At 54.4% G+C, this 19,440-nt stretch overlaps 1 protein-coding gene across 1 annotated transcript in view; it reads right to left on the reverse strand.

Annotated features, from left to right (window-relative positions):
- Window positions 1-7,508: 7,508 nt before the first annotated feature.
- Window positions 7,509-19,440, reverse strand: part of HMCN2 (hemicentin 2) — a 151,174-nt gene continuing 139,242 nt past the window's right edge. Inside the window, exons 86-98 of the mRNA XM_068552870.1 lie at window positions 18,930-19,199; window positions 16,641-16,790; window positions 15,077-15,214; window positions 14,855-14,976; window positions 14,283-14,520; window positions 14,077-14,139; window positions 13,844-13,966; window positions 13,018-13,152; window positions 11,805-11,933; window positions 10,928-11,245; window positions 9,845-9,964; window positions 8,856-8,982; window positions 7,509-7,854 (exon numbers count right to left, since the gene is read on the reverse strand). Coding sequence (XP_068408971.1) covers window positions 7,509-7,854; window positions 8,856-8,982; window positions 9,845-9,964; window positions 10,928-11,245; window positions 11,805-11,933; window positions 13,018-13,152; window positions 13,844-13,966; window positions 14,077-14,139; window positions 14,283-14,520; window positions 14,855-14,976; window positions 15,077-15,214; window positions 16,641-16,790; window positions 18,930-19,199 — 2,279 coding nt within the window. The remainder of the gene's footprint in view (window positions 7,855-8,855; window positions 8,983-9,844; window positions 9,965-10,927; window positions 11,246-11,804; window positions 11,934-13,017; window positions 13,153-13,843; window positions 13,967-14,076; window positions 14,140-14,282; window positions 14,521-14,854; window positions 14,977-15,076; window positions 15,215-16,640; window positions 16,791-18,929; window positions 19,200-19,440) is intronic.

Raw genomic sequence — 19,440 nt, forward strand, 5'->3', positions numbered from 1 at the left:
TATTTGACATGAAATCTCAGGTGAGACTCTTTTAAGGATATAGACCAGCAGGACCCAGAGCTACAAGAGCTAGAGTTTCAAAGGTCCCTGCTGAGGGCTTCCCTGGTGGCACAGTGCTTAAGAATCCGCCTGCCAATGCAGGGGACGTGGGTTCGATCCCTGGTCTGAGAAGATCCCACATGCCGCAGAGCAACTAAGCCCGTGCTCCACAACTACTGAGCCTGCGCTCTAGAGCCCGCGAGTCACAACTACTGAGCCTGAGTGCCACAACTGCAACAAGAGAAGCCACCCAATGAGAAGCCTGTGCACCGCAACAAAGAGTAGCCCCGCTCGCTGCAACTACAGAAAAGCCTGCGCGCAGCAACAGAGACCCAACGCAGCCAAAAATAAAAATAAATAAATTTATTTTTAAAAAAACCAAAAGGTCCCTGCTGAGCATCTTTTCATGTGTTTGTTGGCCATCTGTATGTCTTCTTGAGGAAAATGTCTATTTAGGTCTTCCACCCCTTTTTTTGATTAGGTTGTTTGTTTTTTTGATACTGAGCTGCATGAGCTGTTTGTATATTTTGGAAATCAGTCCCTTGTCAGTTGCTTCATTTGTAAGTATTTTCTCCTCTTCTGAGGGTTGTCTTTTCCTTTTGTTTATGGTTTCCTTTGCTGTGCAAAAGCTTTTAAGTTTAATTAGGTCCCATTTGTTTATTTTTGTTTTTATTTTCATTACTCTAGTGGTGGATCAAAAAAGATCTTGCTGTGATTTATGTCAAAGAGTGTTCTGCCTCTATTTTCCTCTAAGAGTTTTATAGTATCCGGCCTTACATTTAGGTCTTTAATCCATTTTGAGTTTATTTTTGTGTATGGTGTCAGGGAGTGTTCTAACTTCATTCTTTTACATGTGGCTATCCAGTTTTCCCAGCACCACTTATTGAAGAGACTGTCTTTTCTCCATTGTATATTCTTGCCTCCTTGGTCATAGATTAGCTGGCCATAGGTGCGTGGGTTTATCTCTGGACTTTCTATCCTGTTCCATTGATCTACATTTCTGTAAATCAAAACTACAATGAAGTATCACCTCACACCGGTCAGAATGGCCATCGTCAAAAAACCTACAAACAATAAATGCTGGAGAGGGTGTGGAGAAAAGGGAACCCTCCTACACTGTTGTCGGGAATGTAAATTGGTACAGCCACTATGGAGAACATTATGGAGGGTCCTTAAAAAAACTAAAAACAGAGCTACCATATGACCCAGCAATTCCACTCCTAGGCATATATCTGGAGAAAACCGGAATTTGAAAGTATGCATGCACCCCGATGTTCATTGCAGCACTATTTACAATAGCCAGGACACGGAAGCAACCTAAATGTCTATTGAAGAGGAATAGATAAAGATGTGGTACATATATACAATGGAATATTACTCAACCATAAAAAGGAATGAAATAATGGCATTTGTAGAGACATGGATGGACCTAGAGATTGTCATTCAGAGTGAAGTAAGTCAGAAAGAGAAAAACAAATATCACATAATACCGTTTATATGTGGAATCTAGAAAAATGGTACAGATGAACTTATTTGCAAAGCAGAAATAGAGTCACAGATGTAGAGAAAGAAACTTATGGTTACCAAGGGGGGAAGGAGAGGTGGGATGAATTGGGAGATTGGGATTGACATATATACACTACTACGTATAAAATAGATAACTAATGAAAACCTACTGAATAGCACGGGGAACTCTACTTAATGCTCTGTGGTGACCTAAATGGGAAGGAAATCTAAGAAAGAGTGGATGTATGTATATGTATAGCTGATTCACTTTGCTGCACAGCAGAAACTAACACGACATTGTAAAGCAACTATACTCCAATAAAAATTAATTAAAAAAAAAAAAAAAGGTCCCTGCTGGTGATCAGGGGTTGTAAATGGACTAGGTGAGAGTAGACGTGCTCTTATTTGGGAAAGAATGTGTGGCTATTATGGGAAAGGGCTGGGATCTGCGGCATCAGTGTGAACAGGTCACCTCTTGTGTTAGAAGAGATAGGGCTTCTTGGGGTCACAGGTATGGCTGCTCCAGAGCCCAGCTTTGAGATGGATATTTTATTGGACACCTTGGATGACTTGCCAGGTGGAAGCCTATTCTCAGGCAAATGCCCAAGTCTTTTATTTAGAGAAGACGAAGACCTGGCATGTGGGGCATCTCTGATGGGTGGTACAAATGTCCTCATTTTCAATAGGAGTGCCGAAAGATCCATCTTGACTCAGATGTCTAAGCAATGTTTTATAGTTTTCAGTGTACAGGTCTTGCTTATCTTTCATCAAATTTATTTCTAAGTATTTTAAGTTTTTTGATACTATTGTAAACAATATTTTAAATTTTATTTTCCAATCACTTGTTGCTAATATATAGAAATACAACTGATTTTTGTTTACTGGCCTTGTCTTCTGCACTTGCTAAATTTGCTGATTAATTCTAGTAGATTTTTGTAAATACCTTAGGGTTTTCTATATAGACAATAACGTTGACTGTGAATAGAGACAGTTTTACTCTTTCCCTGTATTATCTTTGTGCCTTTTTTCTTGCCTTATTCCAATGGTGAGGACCCCAGTACAATGTTGACTAGGATTGGTGAGAGTGGGTATCCTTGGTTTGTTCATGATCTTAGAGGATCATTCATTCAGTCTTTCACCATTAAGTATGATGTTAGTTGTAGGTTTTTATTAGATGTTTTTCACAGGTGAAGAAGTTCACTTTTATGTTTTTGTCATGAGTAGGGGCTGAATTTTGTCAAATGTTTTTTTCTGCATCTATTGAGATGATATGATTTTCTCTTTATTCTGTAAATGTGGTAAATTACATTGCTTGATTTTCAGGTGTTGAACAAACCTTGCATTCCCAGACTAATTCTATCTCAATAAAGTTTGTTTTTAAGAAAAAAAAAAAGAGAGACAGGGGAACTTGAGTTAAAAGACACACAGAGGACGTAATCAATCATAACATGTAGACTTTATTTGGATCCTGGGTTTTTTTTTTTTAAGCAAAAAAGAAATACCATCTTTATGAGCAATTGGAAGTTTGAACGTTGACAGGATGCTTGATGATAGCAAGGAATTATTGTTGATTTTTTAAAGTATGACAATGGTATTGTAGATATCTTTTTTTAAAAGATTTTTTAAAGTTTAGTGATATATTCTGAAATATTAATGAATTGAAATGATTTCTGTGAAGACTTTGATGGTCCCCCATCATTCTTAGGATAAAATCTAGAACGCTGTACTTCCTCTTCTGCCCTCACCCACTGCACTCCAGCTGCACTGGCCTGCTTGCAATTTCTTCAATGTGCCAACCTCTTCCTTGTCTTACGGTCTTTGCACATACTATCCCTTGGGGATGCTTCTCTGACCCCTTCTCCTCCTCCCACCAGATTGGTCCCTTGTCATATGCTGTCCCTCATGCTGGCACACAGTAGCTGCCTGAAATCTCCGGCAACAAAACAGATGAAAATGAGGGCTCTGGTCCCTTCCCCCTCTCCCCACTGCTGTTAGACAAAATTTCTTTTTTTTTTCCCCCTCTCCCCACTGCTGTTGTCTTTCTTTTTTTTTCCCCGTTTTTATTTTATTTATTTATTTATTTATTTTTGGCTGTGCCATGCAGCCTGCGGGATCCTAGTTCCCCAACCAGGGATTGAACTTGGGCCTACGGCAGTGAAAGTGTCAAGTCCTAACCACTGGACCACCAGGGAATTCCCCTCACTGCTGTGGTCTTAGATCACCATCACCTCTCACCCGTACCTCTGCAGGAGACACCTCACCTGTCTTCCTGTCTGCTCTAATGCACCCTCCACACTGCAGCCAGGGTGCCTTTTCCAAGGGTCAGCTCTGACTGTAGGGTCAACTTGTCTGAACTGAAGGGCACACTCAATGGACGTGACCTTGTTAAATCCCCTGGCGACCTAAAAACATAGATGCAGCCTGTGTACCTAACCGTGGAGTAGGTCCCTCTTATCCTCCCTCTCTCCTCTGCCACTCAAGGGCTCTGCACTTGCAGGTCGTGGAGGTGCCTGGGTGTGTAGCGACCCCAAGCACCTCGCCCTGCAACCATCTCATGGTTGGCACCAGAAGCCACTTTGCTGCTGTCCGGGCCTGGGCACTGGCCCCAGGAACAAAGAGTGTCCTCTGGGCTGGACCCCAGGTTGCCAGTCCCCGCCCAGAGGGAACACAGAGTCCAGAGTGGGTTCTTGGAAAAGCTGCATCAGGAAGTTTAATGAGTGACCTGCAGGGCTGTTTTCCACCCCTGATGATTCAGAGCAGCCTCAGAGGTCAGGCAGCACCAGGAGGCCGGGCAGCTGGATGGGGCCCTGGCCAATGGTGGCAGCAGCTGGAAAAGCAGAGTGGAAAACACCCCTTTGGAGCCGGCTGAGCTCCCTTGGGAGGCACCTCCTTTCCTCGGCAACCATCCTGTGGATGTGGGTGGAGTGGGGAGCACAAGACTTGGAATCACAGCCTGGCTTGCTGTAGGACTTTGAGCAATCACTCCTTCTCACTTGCCTCTGTTTCAGAGCCTCAAATGGGAAATTTAAGAGAAGGTGGGAGAGAAGGGAGGCCGACAGAACACACACTCCCTCGGCAGCTCCTCCGGTCTTGAGTTGCTGATGTCCCTCCTTTTCATCCCGCTCCTGGACCTTCCTCTCCTCCCCATCTTCCTTCCTCAGAGAATGGAGGCAGGGGAGCCTGGAGGCTGGAGGCCTGGGCTGCAGAGTCAGATGGGCCTGCATCGAGTCCTTCTCTTCCCTTCCCCACCATGCTGTGTGAGCTTGGACAAGTGGCTCACCTTCTCTGAGCCCCCATTGCTCATCTGTGAAATGGACATAATATTCTTTGCCTCTGGAGTTCCCGGAAGAATTAAATAAACTCAGGTCTATAGGGCATTGAACAGTCAACAAATGGTATTTTGACAAACACAAAGGGCCAGGGTGAGTCTGGGGTGCAGGAGGCAGGAGAGAGCAGCAGTTCTCAGCGCTCAATGCCACGGCCCCAGGGCTGACACTTTCACGGGCTGCAAAGTCCCTGGCTCCATAAAATATTAACAGCCCAGCAAACGGCAGGGGTCAAGTTGTGACCCATCGCCCCTAGGGCTGCACAAAGAGGGTAGTTCAGTCCAAGTCAAGTCTCTACAGGTGGGTCCTGGACAAATGGAGTATGAGGGGGAACTGGGAAGGCCCTCCCTCCCTCCCTGCTTCCCTCCTTCCTGGAATCTCTCCTCACCCAGCCTGAAATTTCACCATTGGTAACTTCTGTGCTTTAAACCAGGGATTGGCAAACTATGGTCCCTAACTGGTTTTGTAAAGCTTGCAAGCTAAGAATGGTTTTTGCATTTGTAAATGGTTGAAAAAAAAATCAAAAAAAGACTTCCACGACACATGAAAATTATATGAATTCAAAGTCAGAGTTCACAAACAAAGTGTTACTGGATCTCAGCCACGCTCCTCCTTTGTGTGTTGACTGTGGCTGCTTTTGCGCTGCAATGGCCGGGGGAGTCGTTTAATACGTTCCCCAAAGCCAAAAAGATTCACTGTCTGGTCCTTTACAGAAGATGTTTGCAGACCTCTGATTCAAAAGAAACCAGCTTTGAAAGTGGGAGTGCCCTGGGGAAGATTCAGTTGGGGCTGTTGGTGGGAGTCAGGAGTCCCCGTCTAACCATTAACCCGTCACCTATCAAGCAAGTGACTGGGCCATGTTCCCTCTGGGCGTCCTTTTCTCCATCTGTAAAATGCGCACAGAGATTCCTTCTCTGTTCACCCCAGCATTGCTGGAAGGCTCCGTTTAGGAAGTCTGATGGTCATTCATACCTTAGTGGGAAATAACTCAGCTTTCCTTGTTGCCCAGATGAGAGACGGGGGATGCTAATGGGTAGGTGACAGAGTCACACTGACCAAAGACAGCCGGAAGAAAGGATCCCTCCTCTCCGGAACCACGTGCAAGAGAGACAGCCTCTTTCTGCCAGAGGCTGTGTTGAGGGACAGCCGGCAGGGGCTGCGGGCAGCCCAGGCGGGAGGGCAGGGACAGGGTCGGGGGGAGTGAGAAGAGCAGCCACGCTGGGCTTCTCAGGAGTCCTGTCCCAGCACACTGCAGACAGGTCCATACATACATAGACATTCTAATCGTGTCCCTCCCCGGCTCACCCTGTCAAAGCCAAGAGCCCTACAGAGGCCCAGAGGCTCCCAGGATCTGCCCCAACCCACTTACCTTTCTAATCACACCTCCCTCTTCCTTCCCCCCACTGACCCCCGGCTCCAGCTACCCCCCACAACCTCCTTGCCAGACCTTCAAACCCTAGCATCCTCCTGCCAGAGGGCCCTGGTATTTGCTGTTCCCTCTGCCAGAACACCCTTCCCGCAGATGTCTGCACGGCTGTCTCCCTCACCTTCCTCAGGTCTCTGCTCCGATGCCGCCTTCTCAGCGAGGCCCACGCTGACAGCCTATTAAAAACTGCCCCCTAACCCGCACTTCCCAACTTAGGTTTTCTCCCCAGCACCCTCACTAACGGACAAGTACACATTTCACTCTTCATTTCCTTGCTGTTTATAAACACTTCGCCCCGAAGAACGTAACCTCACAAGCACAGGGATTTTTACCTTCACTGCCTGGCAAATAAGCAGGACCTAATGAATCTTTGGTGGATGATGGAATGATTAAATTTAATTAATTCATTAAATATAATTAGGAATTATTCTTAATTAGGCATTACTTTTTGCTACCATGGATAGCTGCTGTCTGTGTGATCAATTTCCTTCTCATTTAATTGTCCCCACAGCCCTGGGGGTGGGGACACTGTCGTATTTTCATATTTTTGGATGAGTAAACTGAGCCCAGAAAGGTGCCAGAGCCACCCTACGAATAAAGCGCAGAGGCTCCTGGACTCCTCCTCTGGTGCTCCTGGACCAGAAGGGTGGTGGTCTCCTTCCCAGCCAAAGACCCTCCTTACCAAAGCAAAATAACTGGATGAAGAAATCGAATTGGTAAAAACAAACGTTTTTATAGTATATATACACACACCGGGTTCAGGATGACAGTGCCAGGTATGGGCGGGTGACAGTTGCTGCCGTCCCCACAGGGTAGGGTCTGCCCCTCCCCTCGGGTGTCTTGGTGCCCTGTGTCCCGGCCCAGGTTCCCCTGGGGCTTGGGGCAAGCCTGGAGAAGCTGGTCAGGCTTTACCCCAACCCTTTGCCCTTTGCCACCTAAGGGCAGCCTTTGTCACCTGCCTGCCGGGCTCCACCCCCACGGGGGGGTGGGGGACTAGGGGGAGCTCGGGTTCTCGCTGTCCCGGGGTCAAGGCTGCGCGCAGGGTCGTGTTTGCTGCAGGTCTCGCTGACGCACGGGGACGGGAGAAGATGACGTCGCTTGCCACAGCAGGTGGCGTGGGCAAGGGCCACCTGGGCGGTGCGGCCGGGGCCTCTCCATCCCCCATCCCCGGAGGTCGCTGGCCCCAAAGCCGCTGCCCATGACCGCGGCCCTCAGTAGGGGTAGGGGGACACGGCGATGAGCAGGACGAAGACGCTTTGGTGGCGCGGCGCCACAGCGTGCACGGTGAGCCGGTAGAGGCCCGCGCGGGTGAGCGCGCGGCGGGTGTAGACCGCGCCGCGGCCGGCGCGCAGCGGGCGCAGGGCGAAGGGGCTGCGCGGGTCGGGATCGAGCACGCTGAGCTCCGTGCGGTTGGCGGGGACGCCGGCCTCGGAGAGGGCGGCCAGGCGGGCCACGTCTTGGAAGGCGCGCACACCCAGGGGCAGCGGCAGCAGCTTGTACTGCAGCGTGGAGGGGCCGCCGGCGCTGCAGTCCTGCGAGCAGCGCCGGAAGCACGTCCTGCGGGCGGGACAGACCGACGGACTCTGGGTTGCCATCTGAGCGTGCCCGGTCGCATAAACCGGATCTCACCCCCGACCCCCGCAGTTCAGCCATGCGCCGATCCCCCACCCCACGCACCCCGTGCCTCTCTACAAGCGCCACTGTTAGCCCATTTTAGAGAGCGGCAAACTGAGGCCCCAGGAAGCCAGAGACATGCCCTTTCCCATCCGAGCAGGTCCCCCATAGGTGATAAAATTTACAGCCCTCCAGGTCCCCCGGAGCCCCAGAGCTGAGTCACGGGCTCTGGATTTGGAGGGGTGGGGTTGTGCTCAAAGACTCGTGCTCAGCCTTGCCAAGGGCGCCCACTCCCTCTCACCCCCCACGTCAGCCTAGGTTTCCTGGTTAGTAGAGTCCAGGGCAAGTCGCCACCCCAGGATCCTTTCCCTAACAGCTGCAGCTGGTGCCAGCCAAGGTCCCCATCTCTGTGCGTGTTTAGGAGTGTCTGTAGCCACAGTGAGAGAAATGTATTTCGTGTTTGCGTAGCTGCGTGTGTCTGAGCCCTGGGGTTTTGTGTGGGATTCTGGGTGGGGTTTATGCGCCTGCACGTGTGTTCCTGTGTCCAGTTTCCTGAATGTATTCATGTGTTCCCATGTGTCCCTGTGTGTCCATCTCCCAGCACCCCTCCCTCCAGTTCTCTCCCGACTCTGGCGTCTCCCAGCCCCCTGTGCTCCATGCATGGCCCAAGCATCACTGTGCAGGAAATGATACTGTCCAGGTGAGCTCACACCCCAAGTGGCTACAGGAAAGTGCTTGAGGGCACACTGCCCCGTGAGCTCAGGGGCCCCGCCCAGGAGTCCTGGCAGGGTTGACCCACTGACCCTAAGAGGGTCTCTGCCTGAGACAGGGCCTTCCAGGAGGCCCTCCTTCCTCCTTCTGGCTATACAGGAGCCAGAGTGTCGGCTGCCCAGATCCTGGCAGGGAATCCTCCCCATTCATCCCCCAGCCAACTCAGCCCTTACCCAGGGCTGGAGCCCTGCCGGAAGGTGGCAGGACACGGCGTGTTCACACACTGGTAGCTCCCGCGGGTGTTGAAGCACATCTGGCTGGGCCCGCACTCGATGCTGTCCTCCTCACACTCGTTGATGTCTGGGCAGGGAGGTAGGTGAAGAGATGGGGGGTGAAAAGATGGAGCAAAGGGGGGAGGGGCCCAAGGAAGAGCCAGGGAAGGCGTGGGGGGAGGGTTAAGCGGGAGAGAGATGCCTTCAGAGGGCAGCGAGGTGCACGGCCCCTTCCCCGGTACCCAGCCAGCCTGACCCACGACAGCCCAGGTGGCAGTCTCCTAGCACCTCCCCATTCCCCAGGAGGGCACTCTGGGGACCTCCTGAGCCTAGAGCTGGGGTGGAGAGGCTGGGGGAGATGAGGGCTGCCCTTGGACCCAGAGGAGCCACTGCCCATGATCCTTCTCTGCCCCCCGTAGGAGCCCCCCCCCCCTCTCAGAGGACATTCACTGACCCCCGTGACAGAGAGGGAGGGATGGAGACTGGCAAGGCAGACATGATTCCTGCTTTACAGGGAAGAAGCAGCATGACTGGCTGGACCCCAGAGCACCTTAGTTAGGGAAAATGCACTGGCCTGGGCGTTGGAGGACTTCCCTGCTACTCCCAGCAGCAGCTGCCTTGCTGCGAGCACCGGCTCTGTGCCCGCCCTCCACATGTCTCTGCCCAACATTTAGGGGAGGGCTCTGTTAGCCCCATCTCACCAGGAGACTGAGGCACAGAGAGGTGAAGTCAGTTGCCCAGTGACACACAGCAGAGCAGCAGTCGACCCCCAGGGCTGGTTTCAGAGCCTGCCCATGCAGTTTCTTAGCTCCTGCTTGGAGTATGGGTCCCAGCCTGGCTCTGGCCACCTGGGGGCGGCACTTACCCCCTCCCTGCCCCTCCCTCACATGAGCCGGTTGGGAAGGGGGTGGAGAGAGCAGACTGGGTGAGAGAAGCCCCTTCCTGCTCACCCTGGCAGTTCTTCCCACTGGGGAGGAGGCGGTAGCCAGCGGGGCAGAGGCACTGGTAGCTGCCCTCGGTGTTTCGGCAGGCGTGCTGGCACAGGTTCCTCACCCGGCACTCGTCCAGGTCTGGCCCGGGGCATGGGGGTGGGGTGGGGGGATGGGGGCAGAGAAACACTGAGTCACAGGCGCCCAGGTGGCCACACGACTAACCGCAGGGCTCAGGACAAGCCAGGGAAGTCCCTGCCTTAGGCACCCGGGCCTTCTCCCTGCCCTGCCCCACCCAACCCTGGATTGCGAGGTCAGGAGAGTCCCTGGGCTTGATGCGCAGCAAGGCATGGGGGGTGGAGACAGGGGTCCCAGGACAGACCCCGCTGCCCAGGCGGCAACGCTGAAGCACATCCGCCCTCCAGGCTACCCTCCCCCTTCGCCTCTCTGCAGCCCGGCGCCAGTCTCCGCAGGGCCCAGGGGCTCTCCTCGACACCCCCTGCCCCTGTAGCACCCCCAGTCCCTGTTCACGTTCTCACGTCAACCTGGAACATACTTCTTCCCTCCCTGACTGCTTCACCTCTGCACACCAAGAGTAATGTTCTCAAAGTGGGTTCCTGGGAACATCTGCCCTCCCTCTGGGTAAAGCATTCTGAAGTCAAATGGTTTGGAAAGGACTCCACCCACTTTGGAAGCCCCTTGCCAGTGAGCACAGCCAGGACTCCAAGAAACCTTGTAGCGAGGAGGCTTCCGTCTGCCTGCGCCGCCTACCCCGCTTGCCTGTGAACCCGGGGTTTCTTTTTTTTTTTTTTTTAACATCTTTATTGGAGTATAATTGCTTTACAATGGTGTGTTAGTTTCTGCTTTATAATAAAGTGAATCAGTTATACATATACATACGTTCCCATATCTCTTCCCTCTTGCATCTCCCTCCCTCCCACCCTCCCTATCCCACCCCTCTAGGTGGTCACAAAGCACAGAGCTGATCTCCCTGTGAACCCTGGGTTTCTGAACACGGGCGCGGTGCCCACACGCCCAGCCCAGGAGCCTAAGACAACATAGCGGGGTGTGTCCACGGTGGGCACGCCTGGGGCTCGGTCTTACCCGTGCAGACACCGTTCTGCCGGATGAAGCCAGGCGGGCACCAGGCCCGGCCCACGCTCAGGGCTCTGGGGCCCGCTCGGAGGGAGACCCAGGCGCGGTAGGACCCACTGGGGATGGGGGCGCGGGGACGCAGCCAGGCCACCAAGCGGTCCCGGTGGCTGACGGTGGTCACGTTTGGTCCACTGCGCTCCAGCGGGGTGCAAGTCTTGCCGTCTCGGAGGAGGGTCTGGCCTGGCGGGCACAGGCAGCGGTAGCTGCCCTGGAGGTTGTGGCACTGGTAGGCACAGCTCCGGGGCAGCTGCTGGCACTCGTCGATATCTGGAGAGGAGCAGGCCCAGGCAGGGTGCCAAGGTGACTCAGGGCACGCTGCAGCCGCCCCACCGGGCTCCAGCTGCCTCTGTTGCTCTCCGGCCCTCCCCAGAATCCAGCTGCCTCACCCGCTGCACACAGGCCTGCCTCCAAGCCCTCCCGCTCCTGGACCACCCCCAGCCTCCTCTCCCGCTCCAGCCTCTACTGCTCAAGAGAGGCCCCACCCTCCCCCAGCTCCGAGCTCCGGACCCCAATGTCCCTCAGCACCCCTCCCTTCAGCCTCCTGGTGAAGTCCATTCCACCTGCAAAGCCTCTCTGAGACCCACCCACTTCTCTCCACCCGCCTCCTCCTCCTGGGCTCCCAGGGAAGGCGACCTTGCCGGGCAGGGGGTGAGGTTTTGGTGGGAAACAGCAGGCAAAGCACGGATCAGGCACATGGTGGGCACGCAATTGGTGTCGGCTGCTGTGCTATTCACAGAACTCAGTGTCACCCCTGTCATAACCGATCCCCGCCTGTGAGCTGTGGGCGCTGACCCAGGTCCCAGGGACAGGGTGGCTCTCCCCATACCTAGGCAGGGCAGGCCGGGGCCCTGGACCCGGTACCCCCTGGGGCAGCCACAGCGGTGCCCGCCTGGGGTGTTCTCACAGATCTGGTTGTAGTGACACTCGTCCGTCTGCTCCAGACACTCGTCCACATCTGGAAAGGCAGGGGCAAGGGCGGGGGGGCGCTGAGCCCACAGTCCCTCCCCCTAGGACATACCATGCGTCTCCGCATCTGGGCCTCATCCCCGTCCCCATCTCCAACTTCAGTGCCACCAGGAGGAATGCCAGCGTTTGCAACCACCCTTCCTAATTATACCAGCTTTGGAGGGTAAGAAGGTTCTGGGTTCAAAAGAAGGAAGGGGCTTAAAAGGTGGGCTTTGGAGGCAGAGTCCTGGGTTTGGACTCAGCTCTGCCATGCCTCTTGATCCTTGAGCCAGTAACTCTCCCTCTCTGAGCCTCAATTTCCTCATCTGTAAAAAGGGGTCACGATAGGACTCCTTCATGGGATCATGGGGAGAAAACTGGATGATGCACATGAAGGGCTTAGGACCCTGGTATATGGGCCGAGCTCAAAAACTGGTGAGAAGGAAGGAAGGGATGGCGGGAGGAAGGCAGGCAGGAGCCCTAGAAATGGGATGAAATGGGATGACTGCCTCTTCTGAGTCCAAGTTCACCACGCTCTCCCCCTCCACTGACGGCCTCTCTTGGGGAAACCAGGAGGACCCACAGTCATGAAAGCCTAGAATTCTAGAACAGGAAGGACCCTAGAGGTCACCCATCCAGGGGTGGCACCTAGGTTTTGTCTCAAAGGCCCACTGCAACTGATTCATAGTAGCCACTGTAGCTGGAGAAGGTGTGTTGAGAAGGATTCAGAGGCTGCCTGTGGGCTGGACCATGATCCACGAGGGGAGAGAGGGGAAGTGGCAGTAGATGTAGCATATGTTTGGCATCCCTGACCTGGTCCCCCTTCATCAGACAGATGAGAAACCTGAGACCCAGAAAGGAAAAGACACTTGCCAAAGGGACTCAAGTCACCAGCAGCCAGGCTGGGTCAGGACTCAGACCTCCTGAGCCCAGCTCAGGCTTTCTCCCCGGCCTCACTCGACTCCTTCTGCCAAGAGAGTTCCGGTTTCCCTGAAGGCCCAGCGTCCCAGTGACACACAGCATGCCCTCTGCTGAACCCTGGCAACCACTGGGTTCCCAGGAGTCGGGACAGCCCGGCGCCACGCCCCCGTCACCTTCACAACCGGCTCCATCAGTGGCCACCCGGAAGCCAGGCCCGCAGTTAGGGAGGCAGCGGTAGGACCCCAGCAGGTTCACGCAGCGCTGCCCCTCTCGGCAAGGATCGGCCTCCCACGCACACTCGTCCACATCTGTGGGGGGGGCGGGGGCAGGGGCTGCATGAACACTTGTCCCCAGGCCCAGCCTACCCACACAGGCTTTGTCCTTAGGCCCAGAAGCCCCTGGCAGGAAGGTCCCCACCCCTCCTGCTAGCTCTGTCCATCATCTCGGCACCCCCAGAAACACAGAGCCTCCTCTGAGGGACCCGGCGGGCCTGGCCTGTAGCATCTGAAGTGAGGCTGCAGACAATGCCCTTTGGGTGCCCCAAAGAGACTTGGCCACGCCAGGCCCCACTGGTGGGATGGAGGGACACAGGTGTGGGATCAGAGTCCAGACAGCGGCTCAGGGTCAGATTTATCGTCCAGCAACCTCGTTACGGGGGCAAGCAGGGCAAGAGGGCCAAATGGTGTCAGCTCACTTCCAAGCCCGGTGGACTGGAGATGCCCGCCGAGGGCTGGGAAAGCTTCTGAGGCCACGTCCAGGCTCAGCGGGTGTGCGTGCCGTGAGCACGCGGTGGCCACATGCATGTCTTTAGAGAGCCCCATCGCCCCTCAGTACTTGAGCCTCTCCCCTCTGTGGCCCTCAAAATAAGAAGTTCTCAGTGGGAACAGGGCTCACATCCCCTGAGGGATGTGCCCCCTGGCCAGGGTCCCAGCCCCGGAATCTCCCTGAGTACACCTGGGCCAGGTCCAAGACGAGCCTCTCCACCTGGGGCCCACTCACCTCTGCAGGTCCTTTCGTCCCTGGCCAGGGTGAAGCCAGCTGGGCAGGAGCAGGAGAAGCGGCCGGGCACATTGCGGCAGGAGTGGGCGCAGGGGCTGGGACTGCCCGAGCACTCGTCCCTGTCTGCAGGGTGGGCAGAGGTCCGGTGGTCTGCGCTCACAGGCCCTCCAGGCCTCAGTCCCTCCCAGGCTGAGGCCTCCCTCGTCCCTGCCGGGGTGGGGAGGCGTGCTCACCCAAGCAAAACTCTCCCTGGGCGTCCAGCTCAAAGCCCTCTGGGCAGCCGACTTCATTCTCTTCTGCTAGGCAAAGGGGACAGACCCTGAGGACACGAGGGCCCCAGTGCCCAAGGTGCCCGGGGATAGAGAGCCCAGGCCCACCTGGGGGCCCTGGCAGGGTCTGGCTGGGGCAGTGGGGGGTGGAGACGGGACGGGGGCCTCACCAGCTTGCAGGGCCGTGGAGAGCTGGAAGCGCAGGGCCTTGGCCTCGGGGTCGAAGGCCGAGCTGATAGCGGAGGCCCGCAGGTGCTGCACCAGCTGGGGCTGGGGGCCCCGGGCCACGTCGTACCGGATGCTGTGGTTGCAGCGCAGGAACGAGAGGAGGCTCTCCTGCCGGAAGTTCTGCGTGGAGCCCACAAAGAGCCGGCCGGGCCCCGTCTGCACGTACTGCTCCTGGAAGTCCTGGAAGAGGCGGGTGGGGAGGAGGACATCACGATATCAACTTGCAAGGGGCGAGGGGCCCTCAGCCCCCAGTGCGGATGCTGGGGTGTGGGCCTGGTGGGCCTTTCGGCTCTTCTTCCACCCAGCTGGGCACCCTCGAGCTGTCTGCGAAGCTGGGCCACAGCCTCCTCCTGCTGCGGGGTTCGTCCTCCCCGCAGCCCAGCCAGGCCACGCCCCAGACCCCGCTGGGGAGTCAGGAAGGAAAGTGGGCCCGGCTGCCCGGGGAGGGTTGGGGCAGGACACGCCACTCTCTCTCGTGCTCCCCATCTGCACACCCCAGGGCTCTCCCCCCAACCTGCACTTGCAGATCTGCGTCCGCCAGGCTCTCGGGGACGATGCCATTGACCACCACGTCGAGGAGCAGGAGGCCATCGGGATCCAGGCCCCGGGCCAGCTGGGTCATCGTGAGCAGTTCCCCTGCAATCCATCCCCACCCAGCCTGGAGTCACCTCGGGGGAGAGGCCCTGGGCTCAGACCTCAGCCCCACCTGGCCCACCTTGGGGAGACCCCCGCTCACCTGTGGCAAACTCCACATGCGACTCCTGCTGGAAGCGGCCGCCCGTCAGGGAGTGGCCGTTCAGGGCGTCGCCACTCTCTCTGGCCAGAGCCCAGTAGATGGGAGCGATGGTGACCACAAGCACCCGCATCAGAGGCCCTGGACGGGGTGGACACAGAGGCTAGGCTAGAGCCAGACCCCGAGGGCAGCCGCTCTCCTGCTCAAGATCCCTCTGCAGCTCCCTACTGCCCCCAGGAGAGCTCAGCCCCTTCCCTCCCTACCCAGGCCTAGCCCGTGATTGCCTGGGCCGGTAATCAGATCAGAAGGTGGGAAGTGGTGAAAACTACTTCGTGGAGTAGCTGTGAAAATGAGCAAAATATATTTATACAAAGAAGTGCCTTTAATATTCAACTGAATTCAATAAATATTGAGGGCTACTGGGTCACCACACAGCATGGGACTGCATCAACCATCACTACACGCATGCTGGACCAAGTAGAAAATCAACTGTCTCCTAACTTGCAGACACCTTCCAGAAGAGCCTGGGAGAGGGAGGATCGTTCTAAACCACTGACTTGGAAAAAAGAGCCCAAAGGTGCCCTGGACACGGATTCTCAGACCTTCCCACGATGCCCGGCCCTCCTCTCAGGGCAGGTGGGGTCTGGGACTGGGGAAGGGGGAACGCTGTTTGCTTGGGGCCAGGGATGGTCCAGCTTCTCAGCCAAACTGCTGGCTCAGAAGAGGTACAAGAGGGCTGATGTTCACAGGAGCCAGCTGGGCCCCTATCCCTGGGAGCAGAAACTTCTCGGCCTCTCTGTGCCTCTGCTTCCACTAAACAGAGCCAGGCACGCCTGGCCTGGAGCCAGATGCTTTTCCATGGCTCCTGCTCCTGAAGCTGGAAGAAGCAGCCACACCTGGGCAGTGTCTCACTTCACTCCCTCCCTGCCGACAGCCAGCCCGGAGTGACCCCCCCCAAGCCAGAGTCCCCTGACCCCCCACTGCTCACACAGTCTGTGGTCAAGGGCAGCTCTGGAGGGGCTGCTTTTAGCAAAGCCCCTGTCAACACTGCCCTCTCCCTGCTCTGGACCCCCATGAGGGGATGCAGGACCCCCTGGGCAGGGTGAGACGGCAGAGTCCATTACAGCAGCATCTGTAATGTCTCTCCAGAACATTCCATTTGCTTAGGACACACTATTTTATGAATCTGTTTGAAAGTGGACATTTCTTGGTTCTCTGGGCCTTCTAGCTAATTTTATTCTCCACGTTGCCTTCCCTTTTTCTGTCCCCTGCAGCCCATATCCCTTACTCCTTACTAGTGATCCCTTCACTTCGCTAGCAGCTCTTGCCTAACAGTGGGAAAAAAACCTCACATAGCAATCAGTGGTTTCAAAAGTCACAATCTGACCCTGCATTCACATAATACTGGTAATTTCGCGCTCTTGGGCTGATCTTAAATGCAGTTATTTTGTTTGGTTGGGGGCTGTGGGCTGGAGAGGAAGTGGCCTGCACCTCGATCCACTTTGGCTCAGACTCAGCTCAGGTCGGAGGGTCCCCAGATGCAGGAGATGCTCTGGCCCCCACTTACCCACACTCGCAGGGATGTGGCTGATGCTGCTGCGGAGGGTGGTGACCCCAGAACGTGCCTCCTGTTGCACGCTGGTGTTGAGGACAGCTATGCCAAATTTCTGCCCATTGATCACCCCAATCATGCTGCCCCGGCTCCCCCGGGGCTCCCCTGTGAGGAGGGAAGAGAACAAGAGGGACACTATCCACCTCTGTGCCCTCAGGGATATGCAGGTACTGTTTTCCATTTCATGAAGGCGTAAACTGAGGCTCAGAGAGGGGCAGTAACTTGCCCAAGGACACACAGCTAATGGGTGATGAACTCAACACTCAGGAGATCCTGGCTTCGAGAGAGAAGGGAGACATTTAAGAGGAGCCCCACACAGGGATGGTGCAAGCTTCTAATTCTGGCTCTGCCATCACCTTCTTGAAAACCTGGGCAAGTCCGGCCCCCAAGCCACACTTGAGTTGGCTTATCTATAAAATGAGGAGGTAGGACCACAGATGCACCAAAGACCTGTTGGGTTCTAAAATGCCAAGTGATGGGGGCAGGGGGCCTGGCACACTGGAGGAGCCAGGGAGGAGAGGCAGGGCACCAGGCCAGGAAATGAATGCTGCCACCCGAACACCTCCCATTCCGTCAGTGGCCCTGGCTCCGGCTGCCCTGCCGCTGGCCCAGCTGGGGTGGGCTGAATTTCTAGCAGCCGTCAGGCAGTCTGCTAGCAGATGCTCTTCAGCACTAATCAAATGGATTGTACAGGCACAGGGGGATGCTTCCTCTGGCTAATGGGCCAGCTGTCTCGTTTGGACAGATGGCAAGAGACAGAAGCTAGCCTGACTCTCCACTCACCAGCCCTCGGGGGAAATTGACAACAAATTGCCAATGATCTGTCAAAAAAATAACATACAACACTCAACTGCCAAGATCCTAAGTGGATAGACAGATCAGGGGGCTGGTTAATTTTGGATTCCAGGAAGCAATGCCATTTCCTGCAGCCCTTAGCTGGGGTTTGATGAGATTTGATGCCCATCTGGGATGTCTCTCGTCAATATCCGCAGCTCTGGGATTTATGGGGGGGACAGGAAAAGGCCATGAACCTTCCCCTGGCCTCGTAATAAGGGGGTAAGGAGGAGCTGGGAACAGCAGATAAGAAGGCAGCAGCATGACCCTGGCAGTTTTAGAAGGGGACAGGAAATTGGAGGCCAGGAATGACAAGCCGCTGGCAACCTTCTCAGACATGAGGTGACTCAGCAGCCTCTTGTTCCCCCACAAGGCCAGGATGCCCCTCCCCAGACTTATGGGAAAGGAGGGAGAGAGTTAGGGGGCCTCAACGCCTTTGAATATCTTTTATATAGCAACGTCCCTTGAAGGAATTTATCCTATAGAAATATTCAGTCCAGCGCACAAAGATGTGCACCACAGGATGGTTTCTGGAGGGGAAACTGGAAAAAAAAAAACCCCACAAACCTGTTGTTTATTTAATGAAGCCAACAGCAATTAAGTTTAAAACATGTTCCTATGGAATGTTATGAAATCATTACAGAAGATGTGGGCTAGGCTTATTGTCGTGGGCTACTGTCCATGATAGAGTAAGAAAATATGACAGGTTGTAAACACAACTTGTACATTTGACCTCATTTGTAAAAAGAAAAAAGTGTTATCTCTTTACATTCAGAGAGAAAGTGTAGAAATATATACCTCAAATAATTACCTGAGCTATTTCTAAGTGAATTATGGGAGATAACTGATCATTACTTTTTTCTTCACACATTTTTAAAAATTATCTGGCCTTTCTACAATTAACATATACAAGGTACAAATTAGTTGTTTCCATTAAAAAAGCAAGGATGCTGTTATGGGTTGAATTGTGTCCTCCTAAAAGGATGTGCTGAAGTCCTAACCCTCGGTACCTGAGCACGTGACCTGATTTGAATGTAGGGTCTGTACAGAGGTAACCATGTTAGCATGAGGTCATGAGGGTGGGCCCTAACCTAATATGACTGGTGTCCTTATATAAAGAGGAAATTTAGAGACAGACACGAGCGCAGGGAGGATGCCACGTGATCATGAAGGCAGAGAGAGGGGTGACGCTTCTACAATCAAAGAACTCCAGCAAACTACCAGAAGCTAAGGGAGAGGCCCAGAATAGATTCTCTCTCACATATCTCAGAAGCAACCAACCCTGCTGACACCTTGATCTTAGATTTTCACCCTCCAGAACTGCAAGATCATACACTTCTGTTGTTTTAGGCCCCGTTGGGCAGGAATCCCACCCCTGTCCACAAAGGTCTGGGCAGGGAGGCGCCATACCTCTCACGGCCAGGAACACCTGGGCTGTGGCAGAGCCCAGGAGGTTGTGAGCAACGCACTGATATGCGCCCGCATCCCCAGCCTCCACTCGCTCCAGCCACAGGCTCCCGTCCTTTAGGGTCCTGAGCCGCCGGCTGGCCCGCAAGGGCTGGCCCGCTCGCAGCCACTCCACCGTGGGCACCGGCTCTCCAGAGGCCTGGCACCGCAGGGCCACGGCATCCCCAGATCTCACCGTCACATCTTGGGGCTTCACCTGGAACACCGGGGCACCTGTGGGAGGCCCAGGGCAGCTTTTAGAAACATCTTATTATTTTTGTATACAGGCACACCTTGGAGATACTGTGCGTTCAGTTCCAGACCAACGCAATAGAGCAAATATCACAATAAAGTGAATCACATGAATTTTTTGGTTTCCTAGAGCATATAAAAAGTATGTTTACACTATACTGTAGTCTATTACGTGTGCAATAGCATTATGTCTAAAAATACAACCTATATATCTTAATTTAAA

This window comes from Eschrichtius robustus, chromosome 10 (genome assembly GCF_028021215.1).
Source record: "Eschrichtius robustus isolate mEscRob2 chromosome 10, mEscRob2.pri, whole genome shotgun sequence".
Classification (NCBI taxonomy): Eukaryota; Metazoa; Chordata; class Mammalia; order Artiodactyla; family Eschrichtiidae; genus Eschrichtius; species Eschrichtius robustus.